This window comes from Agrilus planipennis, unplaced genomic scaffold, assembly GCF_000699045.2.
Source record: "Agrilus planipennis isolate EAB-ADULT unplaced genomic scaffold, Apla_2.0 scaffold14, whole genome shotgun sequence".
Classification (NCBI taxonomy): domain Eukaryota; kingdom Metazoa; phylum Arthropoda; class Insecta; order Coleoptera; family Buprestidae; genus Agrilus; species Agrilus planipennis.
In genome coordinates, this window is record NW_020442313.1 from 1,905,393 (window position 1) to 1,931,946 (window position 26,554).

The following is a 26,554-nucleotide window of genomic DNA, read 5'->3' on the forward strand; positions in this document are numbered from 1 at the left end:
TAGTATTTATATATAATATTGTATTTCTATTTACTCGAGTTCGTTCTACACTTGATGGGAACCCTAAAAAGATGCAAGTGGTTCATGGCTCGTTGGAGAGTGAATTTATGTATTTTTTTTTAAATAGGAGAAGGATAGAAATCCTTGTACTTGAAATGCATAAGAAAAAAAGCGTTCCGATTGAAAAACCCGTACAATTTTGGTTAGCAAAAGACAATGAGACGATCGCTGTGTGACTGCAAACAATAGCTGTCATTAAGAGTGAATAAGCACTGGAAATAGAAGCGGAAAATTGTCCCGTCGCCGTAACCGCACTCAAGAAATTCGCTTAGGCCTTTGCCGTAATACAATAAACTGATTAGTAAGCAGAATTAAACGATGATACTTCGTTTTCGAACGATTAAACATTTAAGAAATAGATAGCCTTTGCTCGCAGTTTAGACTATTATTGTGGCACAGAAATCGTAATTGATGAGGAACCCCGATAACCCCATATTATTGCACTCCTAAAGAATAAAAAATAAAAGTGTCAAATGTAGATATACTTACGTAGGATATTCAGGGCCTATTAAGTAATACAATCGCTCCGGACAAAAATATAACATTTGTCGCCCTTTACAATGACACGTTGTAAGTAGGGTTGCCACCCGTACTTTATTATAAAGAAAGTATTGTACTCTATTTCGACTGTGCGTACGTTATACTTTACAAGACACAAGAAGTACGCAAAAATACTTTATTTAAGGCCTTAAGTAAACATCGTAATTTTGTAAGCCATTATTCGAAATTCAGAGTATTTTTACATCAATAATATTGCACAGAAAAATGGCAAACCATATTTACGGAAGAACAACCTGATTTCCTAAATCTGTTCAAAGTAGTGTCACTTTTGCTGTCCATTCCGGCCACTTCAGCATTTACAGAAAGAGTATTCTCTGTTATGAACGCAAAGTGGCGGGACGACAGAAATAAAGCTTCATTAAAAGTAATTAAAAATGGAATTTTAGTTTACTTAAATCTTTGTTTGCTATGTTTAGAGACTATTAATATATTTAAGAGTGACAGCAATTTGTTACTGGCTGCAAGGTGTAACAAAAAATATGTTTTTAAAAACAAAAAATAAAATACTTTATTTTTATGCTGAGTACTTTTTTTTTAACCATTTAGTCGAGAAATACCTTATCTAAAGCCTGAAAAGGTGGCAACCCTAGTTGTAAGTCATAAGCATGTTATTTCGGAGATTGGATGGTGCAATTTTTAGCTAGGACTCTCCACAAACCTGTGTTAAACCAATGAAAAAGTAATATCAACTGGGGGAAGCCCCTAAAACGTCGCCTTGTAGGAGAAAACGGGATTGTCCATTAATAACATGAGCTCTTTTATGGTCATTTTCGACTCCTCCCCCTCTAAGGTGAGATTTAATGAGATTTGTCAGAACCCCCCTCCTCCCCTTGCGTGAGATTGACGCTATTTTTTTTTGACTTGTCGGCATGCCGCTTAACGTATGCATCATAAAAATCCTGATATAAACTCATATTAATATTAAAGACAGAAAAAATGACTAAACCACTGACACGTGACGTTTATCTCGAGTAATTAACTGACAAGTACGAGTTTGAACGATTTTGTATTTAGGTTTTCTTTACGCAGTGAAATTCTGCGAATTGACTGGTACTTGTACGAGTAGCGCTCGGCACTTAATTCGGAGAATCCGTGCGTAGGGAATAATCGATACGTTGTCTATACTATTGTCTTTTCTGAATATCCGAACCACCTTTTTTTTCTTTTTTTTTTTTCATATTGTTTTTGCGTTGATGATTGTCGGAATAAAAGTCGGCAGAGTGAACTTAACAAACAATTACTTTATTAACGAAAACTACACTGGACTACAGAGAATTCGAGGTTGTCTTGTCGGGGTGTCAAAATCACACTCTTCTAATGCATACAGAACTTAAATCTAGGTACCTAACAGTGTTCACAACCTGAAGCGAGGCAACTATCGTACCAGTAGCGTAGAATTATCGTACATGGAGCAAAATTATCGTACTTTTCAAAATAATCACTATAATTAATAAATTACTCGTATTAATCGTGATATCAATATTTCTGCGTATGCTTCGTAACTAATTTGTACTTATAAACTATTTACAATCTTTTTTAACTGTATTTTTTACATTTGAGACAGACCTGAACTACCCCCACCCTTTAAATTAAAGATGAATAATAGATAGAAAAATACTTAAACATAACAAGATATAGGGTGTGGAGGTATGTTAGTGGGGTGTTTTTGACCTTAGGCTATGGTTAGTGGCTACAATCACAAAATTGTGGATGGGAAGACCATCGACCCATCTGATGACCAACACGAAGGGATGTTACCTGCCGAGAAAAAACTTACATACTAGCATGATAACGTTCTNTTTTTTTTTATGTTTTCGTGGAAGAGGGGAAATCTTCAAAAGACACCCAGCCGTCCGTACGACTGGGTAGTGTCGGATTCCCGAGGAAGAAGTCCTCGGACCTACCGACTAAAACCCCTCTACCTCAGGCCGTTTTAGGACCAACTAGGGTCCTCTTCAGCCATGTCCCAACGAAGCAGTTATAGAGTCGACCTTGATTTTTTTTTATGTTTTCGTGGAAGAGGGGAAATCTTCAAAAGACACCCAGCCGTCCGTACGACTGGGTAGTGTCGGATTCCCGAGGAAGAAGTCCTCGGACCTACCGACTAAAACCCCTCTACCTCAGGCCGTTCTAGGACCAATTAAGGTCCTCTTCAGCCGACGTATAGCTTTAGCAAGTGACAATAAATGGGTTTAAAGTAACCCAGGGCATGAAGCCATCTACGGGGTGTTGAGACATAAAATATACACTTACAGGGCCTAAACACATATTACTCTCGTGTTACATGGTATTAATAACCATGAAATTTATTTTGGCGGGCAAAATGAACACTCAAAAAATTTTTTTTTTTTAATATCTGTAATATTTTATATTTTTTGAAGTTGACGTGCTCTTCTTCATACCCGACAAAGGCAACATTTTTACAGAAATATTAACAAGGCGCGGTGGGTAAAATTTGCCCCCGGTCCCCCAGGCGGATTAGATGTATGCAGCGACAAATTTTTGGATTTAGTAATAAATTAATGATAAATTATAGTGCACTTTAGAAATAAGAAATATAACTTTATCGTGCTAGCTAGATAAAAGGAAGGGACATATCTCTAACCGTTTTGAGATAAGTTGCATTTATGTGCCTATTGAAAACGTTTATGAAAGATGTCTGTAAATAATGGAAAAATTGCTCATCAGATTCAACGCAAAATGTACGAATAGTTCTAGAGACATTGGACACACTGGAATTAATTGACGGCTAATAAAAGAATAAAACTAACTAAATTGTCTACTTTTAATAACCAGAATGTTGTCTTACAATCGGTACTTTTAATTAAAAATTGCCAATTATTTTGATGTGTTGGACATGATTAAATGTCAATATCGGTGGTTAAGGATGTAGAATGTTCTAGTTTTAGGGAAATGTGATTTTGGCTCAGGATAGGAAAGAATGGTGACGGGTGTCCAACCATTCTTAGGACTAACGACCTTATGATAATGATATGATACGTAAGGTGTTACGTATACCTTAGGAGTTTAGGTTGGATTATAGTGGTAGTGGTTTCTCTGTTTAGCAAAGCAATGTGCTTGCCCCATTAACAGTACCAATCCGTTCAAATTTGGACGGTTTCAACTAATTTAAACATTTGTTATCAGGTCTATTACAAAAACGGCTTTACGTAAGAAGCTGGAAAGCACGCAATACGTATAATATTACTCACTCTGTTCTTAAACAAAAAATATCAAGAATATTTTATCGTATGACAGTTGTTAATTTAATTACATAATATGTTGAGAAAAGTAACACATGATCACTATTAAAATTTCTTTTTGGGATTTTCCATAATCCGAGTTGCACGTGACCAGTTTTATCACCCTCTTATAGATACTAATATTATTATCAACTAACCTCCATGCTCCATTTTTTTTATTTTCTCTTGGTTTTGTTTAAAATATATTAGTGGTATGTCACATTAATTTTGAAACTTATGGTAAGGTTTGCAGGTTTGGAAATCACAATAAGTAGATGTTTAATAGCGAACTGAAAATTTATAATATTTATACTAAACACTGTAATACGTTAATTAAACTGAATTAAGTAATTTTATGACTAATATCTCCAAAATTAAAGGGTGTAGAGTGAAACTTGTAATTCACATGATAGATAAAATTAAAATTTGTCATTAACTTTATTAATTTTGCTGAACTTCATCGCATATAGGTATGATAAGTGGAACCGTTGTGTTAGAACACCCTGTATTGTTGGGGTGTGTATTTTGTTTCAAATTCACCTGCGACCACGACGTGAATGATATCGGACATCCGCTGTCCTCATCGGACACTGTATAGGAGTGTGCATTCTGTGTTTATATGTATGTAGACCAGACAACACCAAACGACAAACTCACACGGCGTACTTCCGGTCTTTAAAATTGCAAGAACCGTTGGTCTTGTTTCCTGCTCATCCAGATTACGACAATAATTGCCAAAAAATATAACAGACAAAAGTGAAAAATTACGCCACAGTGTTGTGTGGACGGTTCTCGAGCAACCATCCAGGTAAAGCAACACGTTCACCGAACATACAAATGACATTTCTTTGTCAGCATTTTTTTTGTTTTTAAATGTCTAATTGGATGAACGTGTGGATTGTATGTATTTTTTCAGGCACGTCTATTTAAAAATATCAGCTCTTCTACTTTATTATTTATATGAATAAATTTCTACATCATCTCGTATTTTCCAAAGGATGATGATTTTGCCGTAAGTCTATGTATAAATTACATCTATTGCATTACACATTATGCTACTATTCTACTTGAAACGTTTCTTGGAAGTCAATTTATTATGCACAGACAATTCGGTAGCATTTTATAGAGTTGAAATCTGAGAATGGAATCAAAGTACAAGTGTATCTACAGGAAGATCACTGCTGTATGAATATAAATAAAAGTAAAACTAAAATACTGGTATGCAACGGAAAAAAAGTAGCGAAAGAGCGAATTTAAAGGTAGGAGACGAAAAATTAGAACAAGTGGCTGATATTGGGTATCTAGAAAGTTAGATAAGTCAGGACGGAAGGAGTAGTAGGGATATAGAGCAGAGGATAGCGCAGGGTCGTGTCACCTTTAATAAAAAGAAGTCACTTCTATGCTCGCGAACGGTTAATTTAGAAATTCAAAAAAGGTTGTTAAAGGTGTATGTTTGGAGCGCGGCGTTGTACTGGTGCCAACCATGGACAGTGGGCGCGGCGGGAAAGAAAAGGTTAGAAGTCTTTGAAATATGGTGTTATAGGCGAATGATGAGGATAACGTGGGTTGAAAAGGTTAGAAATGAAGAGGTATTAGAAAGAATATGAGAACAGAGGACTCTATGGAAGTCAATGAAAAATAGGCGAGATAGGTTGGTAGGACACCTTCTCAGGCATGAAGGTCTAGTCAGAGACATATTGATGACCTTATGATGATGATGATGATAGGAAGATTGAATAAATTGTATTAGACTAACTTTATCATGAAAAGGGTATTGGTATGAGGTGTATAGAATGAGTAACATAAATGGCTTAAAGTGTATCTGTTGGAAGAAATAAGATCAATTATGAATGGCTTTCTCTTAAAATGGAGTAGAGTTATTGGAGAACTAATCTCTAAAATTGATTGATCGATTAATATTGAGATTTGAGACGTGAAGTTTCGATGAGTGGATCTGGAGGATGTGTTATTGGGAAAGGCATTTAATGTGTTATAAAGAAGCAGTGGAAAATCAAAAACAAGAAACCATAAACTTATTTATTGATGAGTGGAGAGGATAAATATAATCTGGATACGGATATTTTACTAACTGGGACTTTAGTACCTAAATAGGTATGTTGTGGCAGAACTGCTTCTATTATCACTGCCTCATAGTTTTATCTTACAGATAATAATTTAATTAATATTTTGTTAACTACCATCATTCCACTATAAATGTGAAATCGTCAATGAATTTTTTTCCAAAACATCCAATAACCCATGAAGTTGTTAGATAATTCACTCTTACGTTCACGAGCGGTTTATTTAAGAATTCGAAAAGATTGTTAATGGTTTGCATATTTTAAAAATAGTAGTACAAAAGGGGGTTGTTAAAGTCGAATAAGGTATCGGACAGAATAGAGTACCTTCTGAGATAATAAAGGCTATTTAAGGACATATTAGAAGCAGCAACAGGAGTAAAGAGGAGCAGAAGTAAATACAGTTCACAAATGGTTAGGGATGTTCTAATTTTAAGGAAACGCTAAGGTTGGCTTAATATAGGAAACAGTAAATATGTGTGTCTTAATCAATCTTTGGACTGACGGCCTTGTGATATTGAATTTTCATGAAGTAAGGTTTCAACTTTTACAAATTCATTGTGGGTCATGCTCTGTAAAATGGTCCATTACATATTTTCCTCTGGCTTAATTTCTTCGTAAATATCAGACATAATTTTATTGTTTCTTTGCCAGTAAACATTATCCTCCTGTGTAAATTATACAGTTTAGTCCTGCAAAAGGTGACAAGGAGAGGTGATATTAGCCAAATTCTGAAAACACTACAAAACATTATTCCATTTACAGCATTGACTCCGAACAAACAAGACGATTACAACGTTCAACTCATTATATTGTAACACGGTCTCGTCGTTATCACTGCACGACATTGGTTGGTACTTTGGTGAGGTGGGGGGAGAGAGAGGGTGATAGCACTGTCTAGACGTGACAGCAGCAGCAGCGGGATAAGAGCTACATGCACTCGATGTCTCTCTCGTTTTTTGGTGTCGTCTCGCTTGCTCTAATGGTTGCGCTGTACGGTGTAATAACAACACTCGCAACTTACTACAACGCCGAGCCGAGAGTCCACACTATTTGCCTGATATTAACGTATGAAACATCGTTTAGTTAGTCAGTCTGTTGCGACGTCAAGTTACGGCCGGACGTGACGGCCGGCGTTGTTTTTTGTTTCGCTTTTTATCACGAAACGATGGTAATGACGGCGGATAGCAAACGAAAATGCTACATCGAAAGTCCGTCATCCTGCAATAGTATTTGCGACAGTTCCAATGATTGTTGTAGTTGCAGCAGTAACGCGACTGTGCTAGTGTTCAAAATTGCAAAGCGAACTTTGCGGAAGTGTCTTATTGTTTTAAGAAATAAGCTGCGCATCAAGAAAAAGGTACCTTTTTGTTGTTTTGTATTATTTAAGCTTTCTCCCATTTTATATTTAAAATAATTATATAATTTTTTCCCCATAATACGGGCAACTTTTAGAATACTTTTTAAAAGTGATAATGCCATGGTAAACGTTGGGATATTTTAAGTGTGTATTTTGTGATTTTTAGACATGGTATGCTACACTTTTTTTCGTATAATAATATGATAGATATAGAGATGTATACTTAGGTACATTTCCCTATCTGTATTTATGTTTTCATATAGTTTCTTTAAATCGATTGGTGATCAAACATCTCTTCATACAGATAAATAAATAGGTAACTATAAGTCCAATAAATGCAAATTAAAATTTTTGAGGGGTGCCTACTACAGTTGCTTTAAAATTCAGTTAGTTGAGGACAGTTTTCGGAAAAGCAATTGATGTGTCCATATAGAGATGTGGTTGAAAAAATATATTCCACACGTTTACTAAATTATGCATTTTCACTCGTGTGGCATACACAGAAAAAATGCCGACAAAGAATTGTGTAAATTCTGTGTTCGGTGAATTTTTTGCCTTACCTATATGTCGGTTCTCATTTTTAACCGTAATAGGTAGCTTCTACATACCTATACGGAAATAGATTGGGATACTCGTAGTGTCCTTATTGATGAAACTAGTTTATCAAGTTTTAAATAAATTTGTTTGATTTGATTATTTACATATTGCTAGCCATCTTATCTACGAAGATCTTTAAATTTGGATTAGGAACAAAAACTGTACTTTAACAGTTAACCTTAGTCCTTAGTAGACATTATATTTTAAATAAAGATCTATTAAAAAAAACCTTTCCAGCCTGACTTCAAACTGTCGGTATAATTAGGTTGCTATGTCTATAATATTCGGTGCAAGTATTGAGAAATATACTAACAATGAAATAGTTGATGTCGGTGTGATTAATACATGATTTGTAAAAGAATTTTCTTGTATTTTTTTTTTAACTTGATTCCTATTCAATATTAATTTTATTGGTGCCTCCAATAATACGACCTTTTCACTGTTGTAATGGCATGACCCAGACGTCCTTCGTGTGCTAGACACCAAATCGATTTGTTACACAGACACAGCACACAGGCATGTGCTTGAACGCCCTTCGATGGGATGGTTTTTTCCCTTCCATGTTTGTAGACTGGTTATTATCGTAGCGGACGCGGTAAATTATCAAGATCCGGCAACAACGTACTATATTTAAGTACAATATACAGTACTTCACTAATGTATTTGACGGGGACAATAAAAAAAAATAATAATAAGTGCTTTATCTAAGTACCTGATAGAGGTAATTATAGATTGCCAATAACAATTGCATTATTTTCTTACAGTTGTTTTGTTCTACAGAAATGCTGATGTTGCGGTTTTATTGCAGACGTTAGTAATTCGGATACGTGATTCATAAATTAATGTTCTACTTTTAATTTATTATTCGATTATATGGCTGCTTACGTTCGATCGAAGCGATGTTTGTAGGTCATAATTGTGATCCTACAATTTTTAATTACCTAGGTAATTACTCACTTCCTGTAGGCTGAAAACTATATTAATGTCTAATTCAACCAGAGGCTATTAATTACTTTTCATTAATGTTACCTATATATGTACAATAATGGTATATATATATACCTACTTAAGTGAAATGTTATCTTTTGTTGATATGTCTGCTGACAGTGGATAAAAATACTTCGAATGCGTGTTACCTATTAGGAATTCATTATCTTGTATTGTTGCAGGTGTTTTTATCTATTACTGTTACTGTTTGAACCCATTTCCTATTAGGTATATAGAACGAACTGGCAAAAATCGGCTTTGCCAGGTGAATTTCTTTTTATTCTCAAGTTTTTCACCGAAATTGCTTTATATTTCCTTGGAGATTGTTAAGAGAGCGAAGGTGGTAGTGGAAGAGGGGGGGGGCTGACTTGGTAGATTCGATTAGTCTGCCATCTGGTGAATATATCCTATAGGAGTCATTCTAAAAAGTTTATCTCTTGTAAGAGGATTCAGAGTGCTTGCTCGTTGCAATAAATTATCGTTAAAGGTTCAACCCCCCATTGCTGTGGGTCTAAATTTTTGTTTAAACCTAGTAATATTCCTAAATTGCACAAAAAGATGTGACATCATTTTTGGATGCAGGCGATGCTATGTATAAAAACTCGCCTTGCATTCTACTTCAAAGATGACCTATATTTCGAAAACAGTTGGATCTATGTGTAGGACCTTTTGTATGTGCACAAATAATATTTTATAATAAACAAAGTTAACGTAAGTCCGATAATTTATGAGGTGGTATTACATAAAAATCGTTTTTACAACATGTGGATCAAAATAAGTACTTACCTAAAAAATATTGGACACCACTTTTCTTGTGTAATCATATTAAACAGTTATACAGATAAGCCAAAAGGTTTACTGGACATATCAAAAACCACGCCTATTTGAAAGTATTTCTTACTTCTCTGAAAACTGTCCTAAAGTAACCGAACTCCCAAAATCTTTTGAACAACGCGGTACCTAGCATCCCTAGAATGCTTTAAATTGCATTTAAATTAATTATTAACTGATCTAACTAGTGTACAAATTGTATCGGTACTCGACAAATTTTTAAAATGGGAAAATCGGTGCCAATTTTTTTTATGTATTAAAGAAAAACAACACGAACTAATAATACATATTACGTTGTATGTGTATTGTTCCGGACAATAAAAAAAAAAGTCGGTGAGTCACTATTTATACCTACATGCAATATGTAAGTGTAGTACACTCAGTATATACATATAAACATATAGGGACAATTTTACTACGTTTACATGCATACATTCGTATACCTATGTATGCCCAATGCACCTGCACAACTATATGGCAGCGTCACATATGTACTATAGATATGGGTACATACATAGTGCACATAGTAGTAAGTGCGACCGCGGTTGAGAGCAACCGCTGCGGCGCTGTTCCTCGCGGTGTAGACGGCGACGAGCCGCGCTCTGTGTCCTAGACTGCTGGCAGACATACCCAAGGACGTTCGGTCGTAGTGGGCTGTCTGGTCTCGGTCGCCACTTCCCCGCCTCCTCCGCCGCCGCCGCCGCGCTTTGCCACCGTCGCGCCGTCACCGTCAATGTGACCCCTAGGGGTCTTTTACGGATACGTGGTATTTTTAACGGTGGATGTTTGTAAACACTATTTAAAAACTTCTCCTTGCTACGGCTCTGGTTGATATCTATCGGTCGCATGCTCGTAAAAACTACTATTACCTATAAGTATACATATGTGTGTTCGTTCTTTTTTTTTTTTTAAATGACATTGGACGACTACCGAGAGCTAACGAGGTATGTGTATGTATGCATGTCTGTCAGGTGACACAAGATTTCCCCCGTTTCTATACCAGACAGCCGACAAAATTCGGTATTTCTCATATAATCTTTCTACATCAGTTGGTTTAATTTATTTTTTTTTTCCTTGAAGGTTATAATCAATCAAATTAACACTCACCGAGTTAAGTGCATTTATTACGAACTGGTTTACAAGCTGAATTTGTTGTTTTTATTTTAATTTTTGACCTACTTAATAAAAAAGTACATTCGAGATTATCCTTTGAGCAACAAATCAAATTGTTGCAGTTTTACTGTTATTTGTGGTGTCAAAACTCATTTTTTTTTTTTACTCTTTACCTATTTATGATAAGATGGTAAATTGTGAAGAAAAAACTTTACAAAAAAAAAAACGGTACAATATAGTTGAAAAACGTATCTTGTTATTAAAAGTTAGTTTTTACCCTCGATTCCAGCAGCGTGAATAATTTCCCTGTTGTATTAACCTTGATGTAACATCTCTATTTTTCAATACACGTAAGTAACGTTGCAGTTTTAAAGTCTACCCCAAATGGAAATCGATAAATAAATACTTTAGTATGGTTGGTAAAACAGTTTCTTATATTGACGTAAAAAAGAATCTATTTAGAATCACTATGATTGTAATTAGAAATTAGCTTAGATACATTCTAAACCTTAACTTACACTGCTTTTAATTTCTACACAAGTAACTTCGCAGGGTGAAAAGTTGAGGGTTAATAATATCTAGGGACTACCCCTTCGTGGTATCTATATTCTAAATCATCTTATTTGTTAATTAACGTACTTGTAGACGTTAGATTATTTTTATTTTTCTGGAAGCATCAATATCGAGTATTAACACAACACTTCCATTTGACATAATATGTCTAGTAAATGGATATTCCTAACGTAATAATTAAAAGTAAGTACAGATGTAGTTAAGTGTAGTTGCTAATGGTTTTATTAATGTCGTGTTACAAGTTTGTCTATTGTCCGATACAAATACATATTATGATTCTTCAACGTTCATAGACGAAAACTGATTAGGTAGGTACATGGCACTTATGATTTCATGAATATTTATTATTTTTAAGAAGTGTTACTGGTATTTTGGACTTAAAAAACACGGAGAAAATGAAAAAGGAAAATTTACCTCAATATTAAGCGAAAATAATAAAAATTACAATTTGGACCGGAATTTGTAAAAATAAAATCCCAGCAGAAATAAATTTACTAGGTATTTTAGTTGATAACAATAATTAAGAAATTTGAAGTAATTTTTAAAAACTAATTAGTTACCTAATAAATTGTAATTTTTGCTTTTCCATAAAAATTTAGTTTTTTCCGTGAAGGTGCTTAAAATTGGGTTCCTGTTATAATTGGAATAATTAAATATATTCAAGGGTAAAATCGCCCTTTCGATAGTCAGGAATGAATGTCTCACATGGTTGTTTATATTAGTCATACGAATAAAATTAAATTAAAGCAAAAAGGACTTGTCTATCCCAATTAACCACAACACTTTTAGTTAACGCGGACACGTGTTTCCACGCCACAATCTTTTTTCTCTATTATTTCTATACGTACCTACTGTTTGAAAAATTGAAAGAAAAGAAAAACTTTGCTATCCATCCCTAATTAATGGTGACCATCTGACGAAAGATTCAGAAACGATTAGGTATGAACGCATATGAAACTGTTTCAGCATAATTTGCGCTAAATTAATATAAACGAATGCCGTAACCTAAAGTACGTTCTTATTAATATTACAAAATATACACAAGACAGAACATGAAGTTCTCAGCGATCTTAAACGAGGTTGTTTTATAACAAAAAAATGCAAGACGTTTGTCACTGACACCTTTAGTTCTATAGTATTTTACTAATAGGTGTATAGGGGTTTTTTTAATCTACTTAAAAATTTTTATATATAATAAAACTTGAGAGTGCAATTTTCCGCTTAATTCTGAAAATATTGACATTTCCGGTTCGATTCTATCGGAAGCGAGCATCAATTTTTGGTTTAAAAGAATGACCTAATTTTAAAGTTTCTTTACGCCTGTTCTACAAATAATCTACTACCTTGTGAAAAACCGGAAGTGGCTATATTTTGAAGATAAATCTACAGAACAAATTTCAAAGTGTCAAGAAAATTATATGTTCAATACGAAACCAGACTTCCGATTAATAGTTCTAAAATTTTCAGAAACTTGTTGTATCGTAGTCCTCTAAGCTGTACCATCCTATTTATACATATATAAAAGGTTATGTTTTTTTATTATTTGCAAAAACTATGAACCATATACTTGTCGGTTGCCTTTTGAATACAAAAAAGAATATATATATATATCTTTGCATTGGTATCCAAACTGGGCCACGTAGATTGCAATAACCAAATGGTTATTTATTTTATTATTATTATTCCTCGTATTCATGTGTAGTTCGGTTAAAAATAGATAGGTATAGACAGTAGGTAGTATAAAATAACGAGATTTATTTTTGGACAATATTTCACAGACTGACAGTCTTTTATAAACATCATCTGTGTTATAATTTTATTAATGTGTTTCTGTGTAATGTGATTGTGTACGTAGTCTAATTTTGTAGATTCATGGTCAGCTATTACTTTTTTCTACGATATTTTTTTTTAATTATGCAGTTTATATAAACATTTATCATTTAAGTGAGGGTTTTCTCCAGGCATATAAACAGAATCTCAAGACCCTAAAAACAATTAGATTGTTACAATTATTGTATTATAAAAAGAAATGATTAGAAGCGTTCGAAATGTGTTGCTACAGGCGAATGATCAGGATATCGTGGATAGGGGACGTTAGAAATAAAGACTAGGTGAATAGAAGACTCTATGGAAGTCAATAAGAAGTAAGCGAGATAGGTTGGTAGGACACCTTCTCATGAAGGACTAGTCAGAGACATATTACAGGCAGAAACATGAATCAAGAGGAATAGGGGTAGACCTAGATTGGATTATTGTTCGCAAATAGTTGACGATATGGGTTGTTCTAGTTTAAGGGAAACGCGAAGATTAGCTCAGGATAGGAAGGAGCGGAGGTGCCTGTCCAACCAGTCTTAAGACTGACGACCTTATGATGATAGAGGTTCAAAGTTACCACTTATTTACTTAATATCTAATAGATATTTAATTCGACATAATTATTATTTGTATACATTTCCATTTAATTTCTGTTGTATGCAAACTAGTACTTATGTTGTACTTAATTTGGTTACATAATAGAGCAGTGTTAATAATCCCTTGAAGAAGGTAATTTTGAAATTTTGTTTACAGACAAAACTACAAAACGTTAAACAACTGGAATAAACTGTTTTGTTTAATTAAATTACAATTTATCACACATTTTGAGGATGAAATGTAGAGGAGGTTATCTGTACAGGTCAGACAAAACAATTGCATCAAGATATGTATACGGTTATAAACAAGTTCTGTAGTAAAACCGCACTTTTAGCCCAAGGCCTTTTGTGAATGCATTTAATAGATTATTTTTAAATTAAATTTTCTCTTATTAAAACTCGAACCAGAAGAAGACAAAAAAATTTTTGGCACTTTTTTGTCGGATTTTATTTTGTTTATAAACATTTGAGTTAGGTAGAGTGGACGTCGGTGACGCTATAAAATGTATTTTCTTACACCAACAAAGTGAAATTCGACAAAAAAGTGTCAAAGGGATTTTCTTCATAATGTTTTATTCGGAATCGGATACCTGGTATTTTTGTTTTTTTTTAGAAAACCCACGTGTATTAACAATTTTATTTGAACATTCATCAAATGCAATTGACAAACTCGTATACACGGCGTTTATTAAAATTGATTGCTTTTTTCAATAGATTTGGTTATATTCGCGAAAGTTGTTGAAAACGTTTTCCATATGAAAACTAAGAAGTAATCTATTTATGGTCTATTTTCGGCACGAAATGCTACTTTTAGCATAGCATTTTTCGTAACTTTGCTTACCTATTCTGTATAGCATATTTTGCAATGCTCTTTCTTTAGATCTTTGCTGCATATGCTTTAATGGTGTAATTATCCCAGTTAATTACTTTAGCTTAGCGGTTACAATAGCATCGATATAAATAAAATATATCTTTTTTATTTTCGAAAGCATTATTTTTAAAAATGTTTACGTTAGATATCTACAATTCATGAAAGTTGTACTTCATCAGTCTATGTATGATTTGTTTTTAATTTTTATTTAATTGTTTTTTTTATTTTCAATTTATTTTCAAATTATTAAAAGTATAACAAGATGTAGACCTTCAAGGTTTAATATGTACCTACCGCTTCTTTTACACTACTTTTAAAATGACCCATGATTAATATGGTTTGATTTCTTAAGTAACTACGTAAATAACTTTGATTTTTTAAATTCATTTTATTCATGTTTATATTTGTGTGTGTGTGTTATATACCCACACTTGCATCAAAGGGATCAGTTTTACGATTAGTTGATTTCCAACATGATATTTTATTAAACAGTAACCCTTATTTGACGCCACATCGCCCTCGTGGAAAAAAACGTTATCGAAATTGATATGCCTTGACAGACAGAGAAGGTTATTTGGATATTACAGACGGACAGTTCAATTTTATTTATATTTTATGTGTAGATGTGTATAGATAACTAACTGAAAATGAATAATTCGTAATCGACCTATTCAAAATGCGTTTTTTTTTTTTTTAAATAAATACGTTTTTGTACTACTTATTTAATTTTCTACATTCACTCAAATCCAAAGTATAAAATATTTTTTAAGAAAATCTTACAGGCATTTTCTCATTTTTTAAATATTGGCGTTTTTCTAGACAAACAGTGGTGTTTGGAGCGATAATGGAGTATGATTCATATTTTTCTGTTTGAAGTAATTGAGATATAGTTTTTCTATCTTTATGTTATAGTTTTCTCAGTTCAGCAACAAATAATTCTTCTATACGCTTCCTTATTTACCTTTGTCACCCGTTTTAATTGGAAAAAAGGCACTGATGCCAAAATAGTTTGTTTAGCGTGAAAGATCACAAACAAAATAGGATTGCAAGTGATGTTATTGATATAAAATCAACATTAATCAATATTTACAGCTCTATTTTGTTTCTGAACTTTTACACATTGTAATAAGAGAAATAAGTGAAGTTTTTCTAATCGTTTTCTAAGAATTTTGGATTATAGGCATGTATTAGCACAACACAATATCTTGTCGTTTTCAGTTTTACACAGCTGACGTATATCAATTCGATATTGTTTTGCAGGCTGTTTTTTCAAAATTAGTAATTCATAGAATTTCGTAGTTTCTTGCTAAAGGTACGACAATTGGTGATTTGGCAAGTGCGATATCAATTTGGAACTTCAAAATTCCATGGACCATGACATTGAACCCGGAAAACAACATCAATTCAATATTTTAGATTATCCATTTCCAAGGAGTTTAGAATTTTTTGGGCTCTCTTGAGTAATAGAATTAGAAGGCATTCATGGAATGTCTCTGTCCTCTTTAAGCTTCTAATACCTTCAATGGTCAATGTGAGAAACATTCATTCATTATTTTATATAATGTTTAATCGGTGATACTAGCAGAACTTTTAATGGTAAAAATTTATTTTGCATTTTACAAATAGATAATACGTTTGGAAAAATATTTTAAATAAAATACAAAATGCTTTTCTCAAAAAAGTATCTAAATGCAAGACAAAAATAGGTATTTTTTATTTTGTATTTACATTTTAAATGCATGTATTACAAATAAATCACATCTTTAACTACCACCTTTTAAACCTTTCCGTTTTGGTTATTAGATAAAAATTACGATTTGGGGAAAAAATTAAAGATTTAGGTATATGACATTTTTTAGAATCCAGCTGGGTACTGGAGTGTTTCAACCAGAGTGAAAAAAAGGAAAAGTAGCAGCAGTTTTATGATGATGAATTCCAATGAGATATGTTTACAAGAGCCATAACATGAAAAAAATCGTAATCTCTGAAATGGTCAAAATGTTTTTTTTTTGGCTCCTATAAAAGGTGTTTGTAGGTACGCGGATGGCCCGGTACATCCGTGTGTTGTACTCGTTCGAAGGGTGTGTTTATAATATACATAGAGACACGAACTTCGTAAGCGTAACTACGGTACATAGGTACGTTATTGCAGTGTGACAATGGAAAGAGAGAAAGACGTGTCGTGATGAATCATAATAAAAAAAATTAATCGTATATTAACCGCACCGAAAGTACATATTTCGTCGTTCGGTCTTGCTACCGTTTGCTGGGCCGGTTGAAAAGACGCGCGGCGGGCGCAGGGTCCGCACGACCGCGTGCATATCAATATAATAAATTCAACTCGTTTGCAGCATTTTAACGACAATTTCGGACATTGCTCTTTCAGCATGTCGTCGTCAGGGCATTAAACAATCGCGTTGTTAAATAAACTGACGCTGTTGTTGTAAGATAGGAGACAAACGATTCGTACAAGTAATAATACATGTTATACTGGCTTTTATTTCATAAGTAACAATAATAATATAATATAAGGGTTTTCTGTTCTGAAAAAACATAAAAAATTCGAAGCTATATACGACTAGTAAGACATTTTAATTGTGATAATTTGATAATCAAAAATTAGTTTCCTCAATTTTATGGTTAACGATAAAATTCCAATTCATTGTTTAAAAAGGATGTTTTCAAATACATTTAAAATTACCTTTAGCTTTTTTTTATTGTGTAATAAAGAATGTTTAGTTTTTGTTTCAGTACCTGACAGCATCGAATGTGTTAATTATTACTTCAGATTCAGTAGTACATGCGCCGTAGAGTAAAAACATGCTTATCGGTTCTAGATATCATGAGTTTAGTGTTTGGAACAGAGGTTTGAAATTTTGTAGTAAGATAGGTAAAGCTTTGTTGTAAAGCTTGTCGAAGGCCATTTTTAATTTCTATTGAAAATATGCGTCCTACAAGAAGCATTAACTTTAAGCACTTGTAAAAGTTTTTAATGACCTTATTATTGAAAACCGAAAACGTATCGGGTTAGTGTAAACCTTTGTCTGTTACCGTACCAAAAATTAGATATTTATCTCACAGCGTTAAATCACAATGTTTAGAATAGAAATCCATGTTTTTGGAAAAATTCACACTGGGTACGAGCGTTCTATTGCGATCAATCCCCTTAATAAATGTACCGAATCCTTTTCTGTTGACCGATTGCATCCGCGAAAAATAAAATTTTTAACCGTGAATACAAGAACTGGGTTGCAATTTTTTCATCCGCGAATAAGGAAACCGTGAATAGGGAACATTTACTGCACCTATTTTCACGGTTTAGTATTATTTGGAATTATTTTACTCAACAGGAAAGGTCTTTCGTCAGTTGAAGTAAAACGGAGTTAGTAAATATTTTATCGTTTATTGAAATGGATCGCAAAACTGAACTGTGTATATTTATTTACTTATGATGTTCTGACCTCATTTCGCAGTGTGTAGATCACTAACATACACACACATACACATAGTTAAACAAAGTGTTGTGGTCTATTGCAAAACATGGAAGTAAAAATAACCTTGGTTTATTTACTTCATTCGCTTGCACATTGCAACTTTTCCAGGGCGGAGAGGAAAAAACGGAAATTCAATACACCGTTTTGTCTGTCCGCAACTCGAAATATTTTAACACGTGCGGTAACACGAAACATGCATTCATACGACATGTTTACCGGATTTTTTGTACCGGGTGTTCTCTTAAAAACTACTTAAATTATGTTGGAAACTGTAAAAATCAGAGTAACCTAAACTCGCTATAATGTAATTAGCTAAATAAATAGTAATATATCGATTATTTTTATTATTATTGTTACTTAAATATGCTTTTTATACTACTACCGTCTAATACTTTTACTAATGCATTTGATCGAGTTCAGTGCCTTCATAAATGACCCAGAGCCACATGACCTCCGTGTGTATGCAGCCAACAATACAAGAAGCACAAAATCAATTCAAATATCCTTAGACGATTTCCGACAAATTCCAGTGGCGGCGTTTAAAAAATTAGAAAATGTTTTGTGGTATCACATAAATAAATTAGTGAGGCAAATAGGCAAGAATCGGTATTTTATTGTCTTTAACAAATAGCCATTCATAAAGACGACACCAACTAATAATTGACAAATTAATAAATAAACTATCTGTTATAAAAAGTGAGGTCACGTGGCTCTCGATCAGTTATGAAGCCATTGTATGTAAGTTATGGCAAAATGTGTTGGGAGTTTTCTGCACAAACTGTCGCGATGTCAAACTCTTTAGTTCTCATCGTCACGCCTTGATATTTTCGACTCGACAGGATACTATCTATTTCAGAACTGGTAGATTGTATAAATGCATTATCAGGATATCTTCAACACATTGAAGTACCTGTCTATTAAGACGTCTAATTAAACTACTGTGCCTTAGGGCTACTCTCGTTATCCAAGATGTTGTCGTTTTAACTGGAATTTTTAATTGAAATTCACCAATCTTTTGATGTGTTGAGCGTACATGAATGTCAATATTCGGTCGCCATCTTAGTTAAGTTATGGTATGATAATGTAGGTGCTGTGCATCGTGTACTGCTGACAACGCTACCGTTTTTGTTCAATTTGGACTGGTTCAAATATGTACTTTATAATGCACTCAATTCACGTATTCCGTTTTATTGAAAGTGTATGTTTTTGTATATGCAAAGGTTGTAATACATGATCTTTATCACGTACGTTGAATTAAGTTTTGCATTATTCTCACGTAGCAGTTAACATGACGCGTCGTAGTTTGCAAAAATTTTAAATATTCCTCGCTAATTGAATGAAACCTGCTATAATTGATACTTTTATAATTGCCAGATAATTATCTTTTTGGTATATTGATGTTTCATGTAATAAACTATTAAACGAGGTAGTAATTGTTTTTATAATTTCATTTTCCGAGAAGTTTACTTTCACGATATATGCATGAGTGTAGGTAGCCCCTTGGATTCTGGCTATTTTCAGAAGGCATTCCAAATAAAAATACAATTAGTAAGCTACAATTGAAATTTTATAATTTTCTATCAACAATTTTGCTTAACACGACCAGTAAGTATTCTATGAAAAACAATATTTTATCACTATTACACGTCTCGCATTTTCAAAATTATGTCACAAATTTGTTGTCATATTATTTTGTTGTCGGGAATTCCCAAACATGACTTCGTACAAACAAAAGTGTTCGTGTTTGAAATCTGCATTTTAAATGTGGTGTTAAAGTGAATGGTAATATTCAAAATCAGAAAAGATAAGATACTACATAGGTACATTTAGTTGGTTTTTTATATTTTGATTATATTTTTGAACAAATTTTGTCATTATGTAATTACTGAAGTCGACAAGTAAGAACGATTTTTGTTTTATTGCAGATGCTGTCGGTGGTAAGTGCTGGTGCCGCGACGGGGGTGGGCGGCATGGCAGACCGGTTAAGAGGTCATCATCATGGACACCATCATCATCATCATCACCACCACCTTCATCACGGCGGCGTCGGTAGCGGGGGCGGAGAAGGTGGCGCGACGGGGGGTGGGACCACTACGACGATGACGTCGTCTTCGACGCGAGACCTGGTGGCGGCAAGCAGCAGGGATCGGCAGGTTCGACTGCAGGCCGTGAACACCGACTTCGCCATTAATTTGCCGCCCAGTATAGCGCTCCCCGATGGGGAGGATCACCCTTATTCCAATGCCAGGTTACACATCAGGGATTCAGATCAGGTAAACCATGTTTTTGTTATGTGATGTTATGGTTAAGTAAGCAGTAGGAAACAATTATTATTTTCAAAGATGCTTTCGGAAATAATGAAAAATCACCCTGTATCTTTATTCAGCATTTAATTGAAATTCTTTATTTGAAATATTTTACTGTATGATATAATCTGTAGAAAAAGAACTGAACTGAATCAAAAACCTACGTTGATGATGTGTCAACACCAAAGGGTAAATTTTGGTAATAATGTTACTTTATTATTTCAGGAATCAGAAATATACCAGAAGTGCATAAAACCGCCTCCGAACCGGACGGTTTTGGAGTCGGAATCGCCTCCCCCGTATCGGTCGAGTTCGGCGGGTTTGCTGGGGAGTATAAGCAGTAGCAGCAGCAGTAGTAGCTCGTCAAGCAGCGAGTGGTCGGGGGGTAACGCGCCACTAGTGGTCCGGTGTCATTCTATGTCGTCATCTTCGTCGACGTCGACGAAGAGGCCTTCGGATATCGCTACTGCTGTAGCTGTTGCCCCCTTAACGGCGAACGCCGTAGTCTCTTCTGCATCCGCGAGTGGCGGTGGCTCCAGCCAAAAGACTGATTTCTTACAAAGAACTGTTAAAATATTTACCGGTGGCAGCAAGAAGAGTCAGCCACCGCCCGCGCCCACGTTGCTGCTACCACCTGTGGTGATAGTGCCTACGCGATCGCGTAATCTCACCTCTGAACAACATCATCATCATCACCACCAACAACAACAGTATCATCAGCAGCAACAAAACAGCCCCAAACCGAAACCACCCGGCATCTGACCTCCAGAGCCGGCTCTTAGGTGACATTTGTAAATTATCTCTTCTAGCCATTGATTCCAATATGTAATTGATTTATTATTATATTTAAACCACTATGATTAATATAATTATTATAACTATTATTACTGCATACTACTACTACTGATGATGATTATGATGTTGGGGAGTGTCGTCAAAAAAAAAAGAAATATTGACGTGCGTACCAGTGGCGTAGAGAGAGGAAAAGATGGAATATCAACGAAAACACGACGATGCTAAGCATACGGACAGACAGAAAACGGTGGACATATTTGTAATGAAAGGTAGGGAAAGAGACATAGAAATTGAAGAAAACTCATCCTCCGGTTTTATAATTCACTTCTTCCACGTGACAGAAAATGCCAAGATGATAATAACAAATATAAAAAAAGATAAAATGCGAACGAACTACTGTGTTGTTCAAATATTAATTAATTATTATTATTTATGTACCGTGTACATTTTTTTATTGTATTATATTTATGTAAATCGTTATTTAGTAGATGATGATGATCGAACGACCAATCGAGTCTCACGTTCGGAAATATACTTGTCCTGTAATCGATCAACAAAAAGAAAGAAAACGACACCTTACATATTCACTTATTTATTTATTTATTAATTAATTTATTTATCCAACCGTGGCTGATTTAAGTTTAAAAAAGTACGTAAAACATATTTGGAATTTATTGAAAGAAAATCATATTTTTCAGGTGAGTTGATATATGAATATTATTCCATTAAAATTTAAACGTGATACATCTAAAGAGGTTATTATTTTAATAAGAACTTGCACTTTTCAAAGTTTTGTAAAAATCGAATTTATTATATCCCGAAACACTGAAAATTTTCAATGTGTAGAAGTGTTTTTCTTGTAAAGTATATTGGCAAATGAAAAGTTCCTATTCATACTTCAGCATGACTTCTTCTTTTAAATAAAAACAAAGAATTTGGTATATTCATTCAGAAAAAGTAATTTTATTTTACTCTCCAAAACAATAGAAAAAATTTATTTTATATTTCTATATCTAAAAGTTAAGGCTTTTGTGACATTTTTTAAGTTATCGTGAAAAGACTGTTTCAGCCACAGTTGTAAATACGACAAAGATGAAAAGGTAGTTATTTACTATTTATATACATTTTTTTAATAACCTACAGTTTATCAATGACGATTGCAGCACATTTTTTTCCGAACGTTTTAAATAAACTAAATTGTAAACTAAAAGAAAAAAAAATAAGAAATTGGCATATTTTGTTACAATCAACAATTATAGGGGAAACATTTTTAAATCAATGAACGTAGGACATTGTTCTGTTTTTAATATATTGTTTATTAAAGTGGAATGATGTACGTAGACAAAAATAATAATGAAAAATGAGAAAAAAAATGCAAAAGCAAGCAACTAACTACTACTACTATCACAAGAGACATTTAATTACTACTCGATCTTTTTTAATCAACTTTACTTGTGCTAAAAGTGTTCATCTATAGTCAGCAGTCATCAAAATAGCTCTACATTATAATGATCATGTCTGTGATTGATCGTGCACCCTTATATTTGAGCGAATCAAAAATAACCTTTTTTATCGTTACCTAATAACGTGCTTGTATTTCAGCCAACAGCGAAATAATACATTAATTACCTTTATTGTATAAATTATTTATTTTTTGTTTCATAAGAATAGGGTCAGTAAAAAAAATATGCAAAAGTAAAAAACGTGACCAAGTTGAACAAGCAGTCAGCTTAGAAAGAGAGAAAGGCTAAAATTGATGATCTTTCTGTCTCTGTCTTTCGGTGCATGTGCTTTACGAAGACAATCACCATCTGATTCATTATTTCTCTTTCTGAGCCTCTTGCGCCAGACTTTGGCTCTCTTTTGTTGCTAATTCTTTTATTTTTGGTTTTGCATTGTATGTTTTGTAGCACGCTCAAATTTTTGCATACTCAATTACAGAGAATAATATAGAAATGATCTTAATTATATTAATATTTTGCGTATATTGTATATGGTAGCGAAGACCGTATTCTATAGTCGAACATAAGCATTATGTGATGAAAAAAAAAGACGTTTGGGACGTACGTGTAAATATTATATTTTGATTTCAGTCTCTTTCGAATTTTGCTCTTACAAGTTTAAATTATTGTCGGATCGATTGATGAATTGATTGATTGATTAATTAATTATTTTTGTATAGCTAGGTGCAATTAGACCAATTCTTCTCGCTACCGAGAACGTTTTTGGCGAAGAATTTTTCTTATTCCTGTGATATTATAATGTAAAACAATTTCAAATAGTAAAGCTTTTATTGTTGTAAATTTACAGTTCGACTGTTTTCGAACCAAAAATATGTAATTAAACTAAACTAAAAGAAATTGCCTGCTAGTAAAATTTGAGCTATTTGAAATATGTTATGTGAAACTTTTTATAAATCTTGAACAGGGTGATTCCTTGAAATTGTTAATTAAACGCATTTATAGAGAGTAGCGGTGGTGCTAGATTCTTACAAATTTGGTCATGGACGTTGGGAAGATATTTTTTTATTTTCAAAATCAGGTCGGTTGTCCAAAGATTGATTGGACACACCACCACCCCTTTATTTCTAGCCGTTGCATTTCTCTAAAACTGGTACACCTCACATCCTTAATTACTTGCGAATGGTAATCCTTGTTTTTTATTCTTGTTTCTGTTCTTAATATGTTCTTAATAATAACCCCCCCCCCGTCATCAAGAAGGTGTTCTACCATTTTACCTTAGACCTCATTTCTAAATTTTTTCACTAAAATAACTATTTCTGGTTTTAAAAAGAAATGCATTATTTATGTTGAACAACCTCAACAGCCACCTTTTTAGAAATCTAGTGCCACTTTTAATTAACGATGAATCACTCAGTACACAGTATAGTCTGATTATTGTAAAAATTGTCTCAAATGCTCTTCCTGCCCGTCACTGTTAAGATCAAGACCTGTTTTGAATGAATTTTACTCGATAAATGATCCCCAAACAAGTGTTTGTGGTTTTGCTGCAGAGCAGAGATCAGAGACCCTCCATCCCATGTAAAATAGTAATAAGTAATTATTAAAACATAGAAAATGAAAATCACTCTTTATCGTCTCAAAGTATATTTAGCCTTTGATAATTACTAATTATTATTATTATTTTTAATAAATGTTGCAAATTATATATTATTTATACCTAGGTAAGTGTTTATTTATTTTTATATAATTTTTAATTTTAAGCTGACAACAACATAGTCACTGTGTTTATTTTTGTATTAATTGCAACAAAAAACATTTCTCTTACACGTATAGGACCCAAACTTTTAAGTCTTCATAACAACATGAATTTGTGATTGTAATAAAATTTTATTATGAAATAATAAATAAACTGAAATGTTTTTGTATTAGTGACTTATTAAAAGAACTTAACTGATACTTTTAATTTTATTTGTTACTAAAATGCGGCTTGAAATAACTTACAAAGTTCAATTGAGGATTGAAAGTACGATATTTTTTTGCACGCATAATTTATTTATTAGTTTAGTGTTCTCAGTTGTGTATAATTGTCAATTGAAAAAAAAAAGGTCGAATTTTTGAACATTCACCCATGTCAATCGTTTTTGAATGTTCCTAACAAAAGATTTTTTGTGGGTAATTAATTGATTGTAAAATAAACTCCTGGTACTCGTTCGATTGGAAACCGTCCGTGAATTTTGAATATTAAAAAGAAAATGTTTGTGAATGTTTGTTCTTAGTGGAAAAACAAAATTATTTAAAGCCTTTCAGAGTAAATAGCCTGACAATGAAAATGACAACACCAGGTTGTTATTTTCGGTTTTACGTACATAGTGTATTGAACAATTAAATCTATTTTTCATTTTTTCTCAAAAAATGAGCGCTTTCAAACATTATCCTTTGCATATTCAGTATTCACAAACAATTTGTAATTGATCGAGCACCCAGAATTATTAACCTGAATCAGTTTTTAGAACCTCCACAGACCCCGTCGAAACTGTTTCAGGTGTTTTGGAAATTAGCACATTTTCTTTAAATATATAAACAAATTTAAAGATGAAAAAGGCGATACACCGGTTAGGAATTGAACTCGTGCCACCAAATAGGATAGCGGCTTTCCGGACAAAAAGTATCTTTATGTTGTAACGTTGTTATGACTTCCTTCACTGCCGACATCACCAATAAAATAAATTTCCAAGCGTCCACACATGGTCCAACATTTAAAAAAAAATTAAAAACGGTCGGTCCATACAGGAGATACTCTTTATGTAATTATTTTATCTATGGCATATACACGTCAAATGAGAAACCATTGAGAAGATCAGAAGTTACTTTCGTTGAGACGTACGTTTATGGGCACCAGATGTAAATAATCAATCCTCTGATTTAAACTTTAATAATAAATTGTGTTTATATGTGAGTTTTTATTATAACGTAGGTTCACATTTTGTTTTTTGTATTTTTCAGAAAATGGTACTTATATAAGTCACTGTTGTATTAGGACCTGATGTGAACTTTGTAGGTTGGAACAATTTCATGGTGTAAAATAGGGCTGTGACCAGTATAGACACAAGCAAATTGGATCAAAAGGTAGGATTGTTTAAATTTAACTAATGAACTATTTTTTGTGTATGTTTCGCTATTTCTTTGCTGATTGTGAACTGATTTTGAAAACTGTTTTCTAATTTTGTTATTTGTTATTTTGGTCATTGTATTAGTTGACAGACGAGTTGGGACGTGAAGTTAAATCAGGTAAGTAGTACCTTCTCTGGTAGTACTCACCAAATAGAATAGTGTGGTAGTATTAATTTCATGCGGAAACCAATGTAGCTTGAGATACATGCTCCTAAAGTTCTCTTAATCAGAGGAAATTCCGGTTGGTACGGCCCAAACTGCAGACCTTCGTCAGCTGCTCTCGCCAAATATGCATTGATGACGACATTGTTTAGTTAGGTAGATTTATGACAGACTCGAATTTTTTTAATGCCTCTACCTGTCGAAGGTGGGTTGATATATTGAAATAATGTTAGGAGGATACCTTTTAGGACAAACGATGTTTGGAGGGAAGAGCTGACGGAAAGCTGAAGCCAGGGCCTTACCTACTGGAACTTCCTTCAATTAAGAAAGCTTTAAGAGCCTGTATCTCAGTCACATTGATTTTTAAACAAATAATAAACAAAATTCTAATAAATACTACCACACTACTTTACTTGGTGAGTATTGCCTACCTGACTAAACTTCATGTCTCAATTCGAATGTGAACTATATTGTATATG

The 26,554-nt window shown here is 33.5% G+C and overlaps 1 protein-coding gene and 1 long non-coding RNA gene across 2 annotated transcripts in view; both read left to right on the forward strand.

Moving 5' to 3' along the window:
• Positions 1–22,525, forward strand: part of LOC108737668 — a 155,310-nt gene extending 132,785 nt beyond the window's left edge. The window contains exons 4-5 of the mRNA XM_018470686.1: positions 20,104–20,451; positions 20,710–22,525. Of these exons, the coding sequence (XP_018326188.1) occupies positions 20,104–20,451; positions 20,710–21,246 (885 nt within the window). The 3' untranslated portion in view covers positions 21,247–22,525. The remainder of the gene's footprint in view (positions 1–20,103; positions 20,452–20,709) is intronic.
• Positions 22,526–25,437: 2,912 nt separating this feature from the next.
• The window catches only part of LOC108737884, a 5,695-nt gene continuing 4,578 nt past the window's right edge, over positions 25,438–26,554 (forward strand). The window contains exons 1-2 of the long non-coding RNA XR_001937918.2: positions 25,438–25,694; positions 25,746–25,868. This is a non-coding gene — a long non-coding RNA (uncharacterized LOC108737884). The remainder of the gene's footprint in view (positions 25,695–25,745; positions 25,869–26,554) is intronic.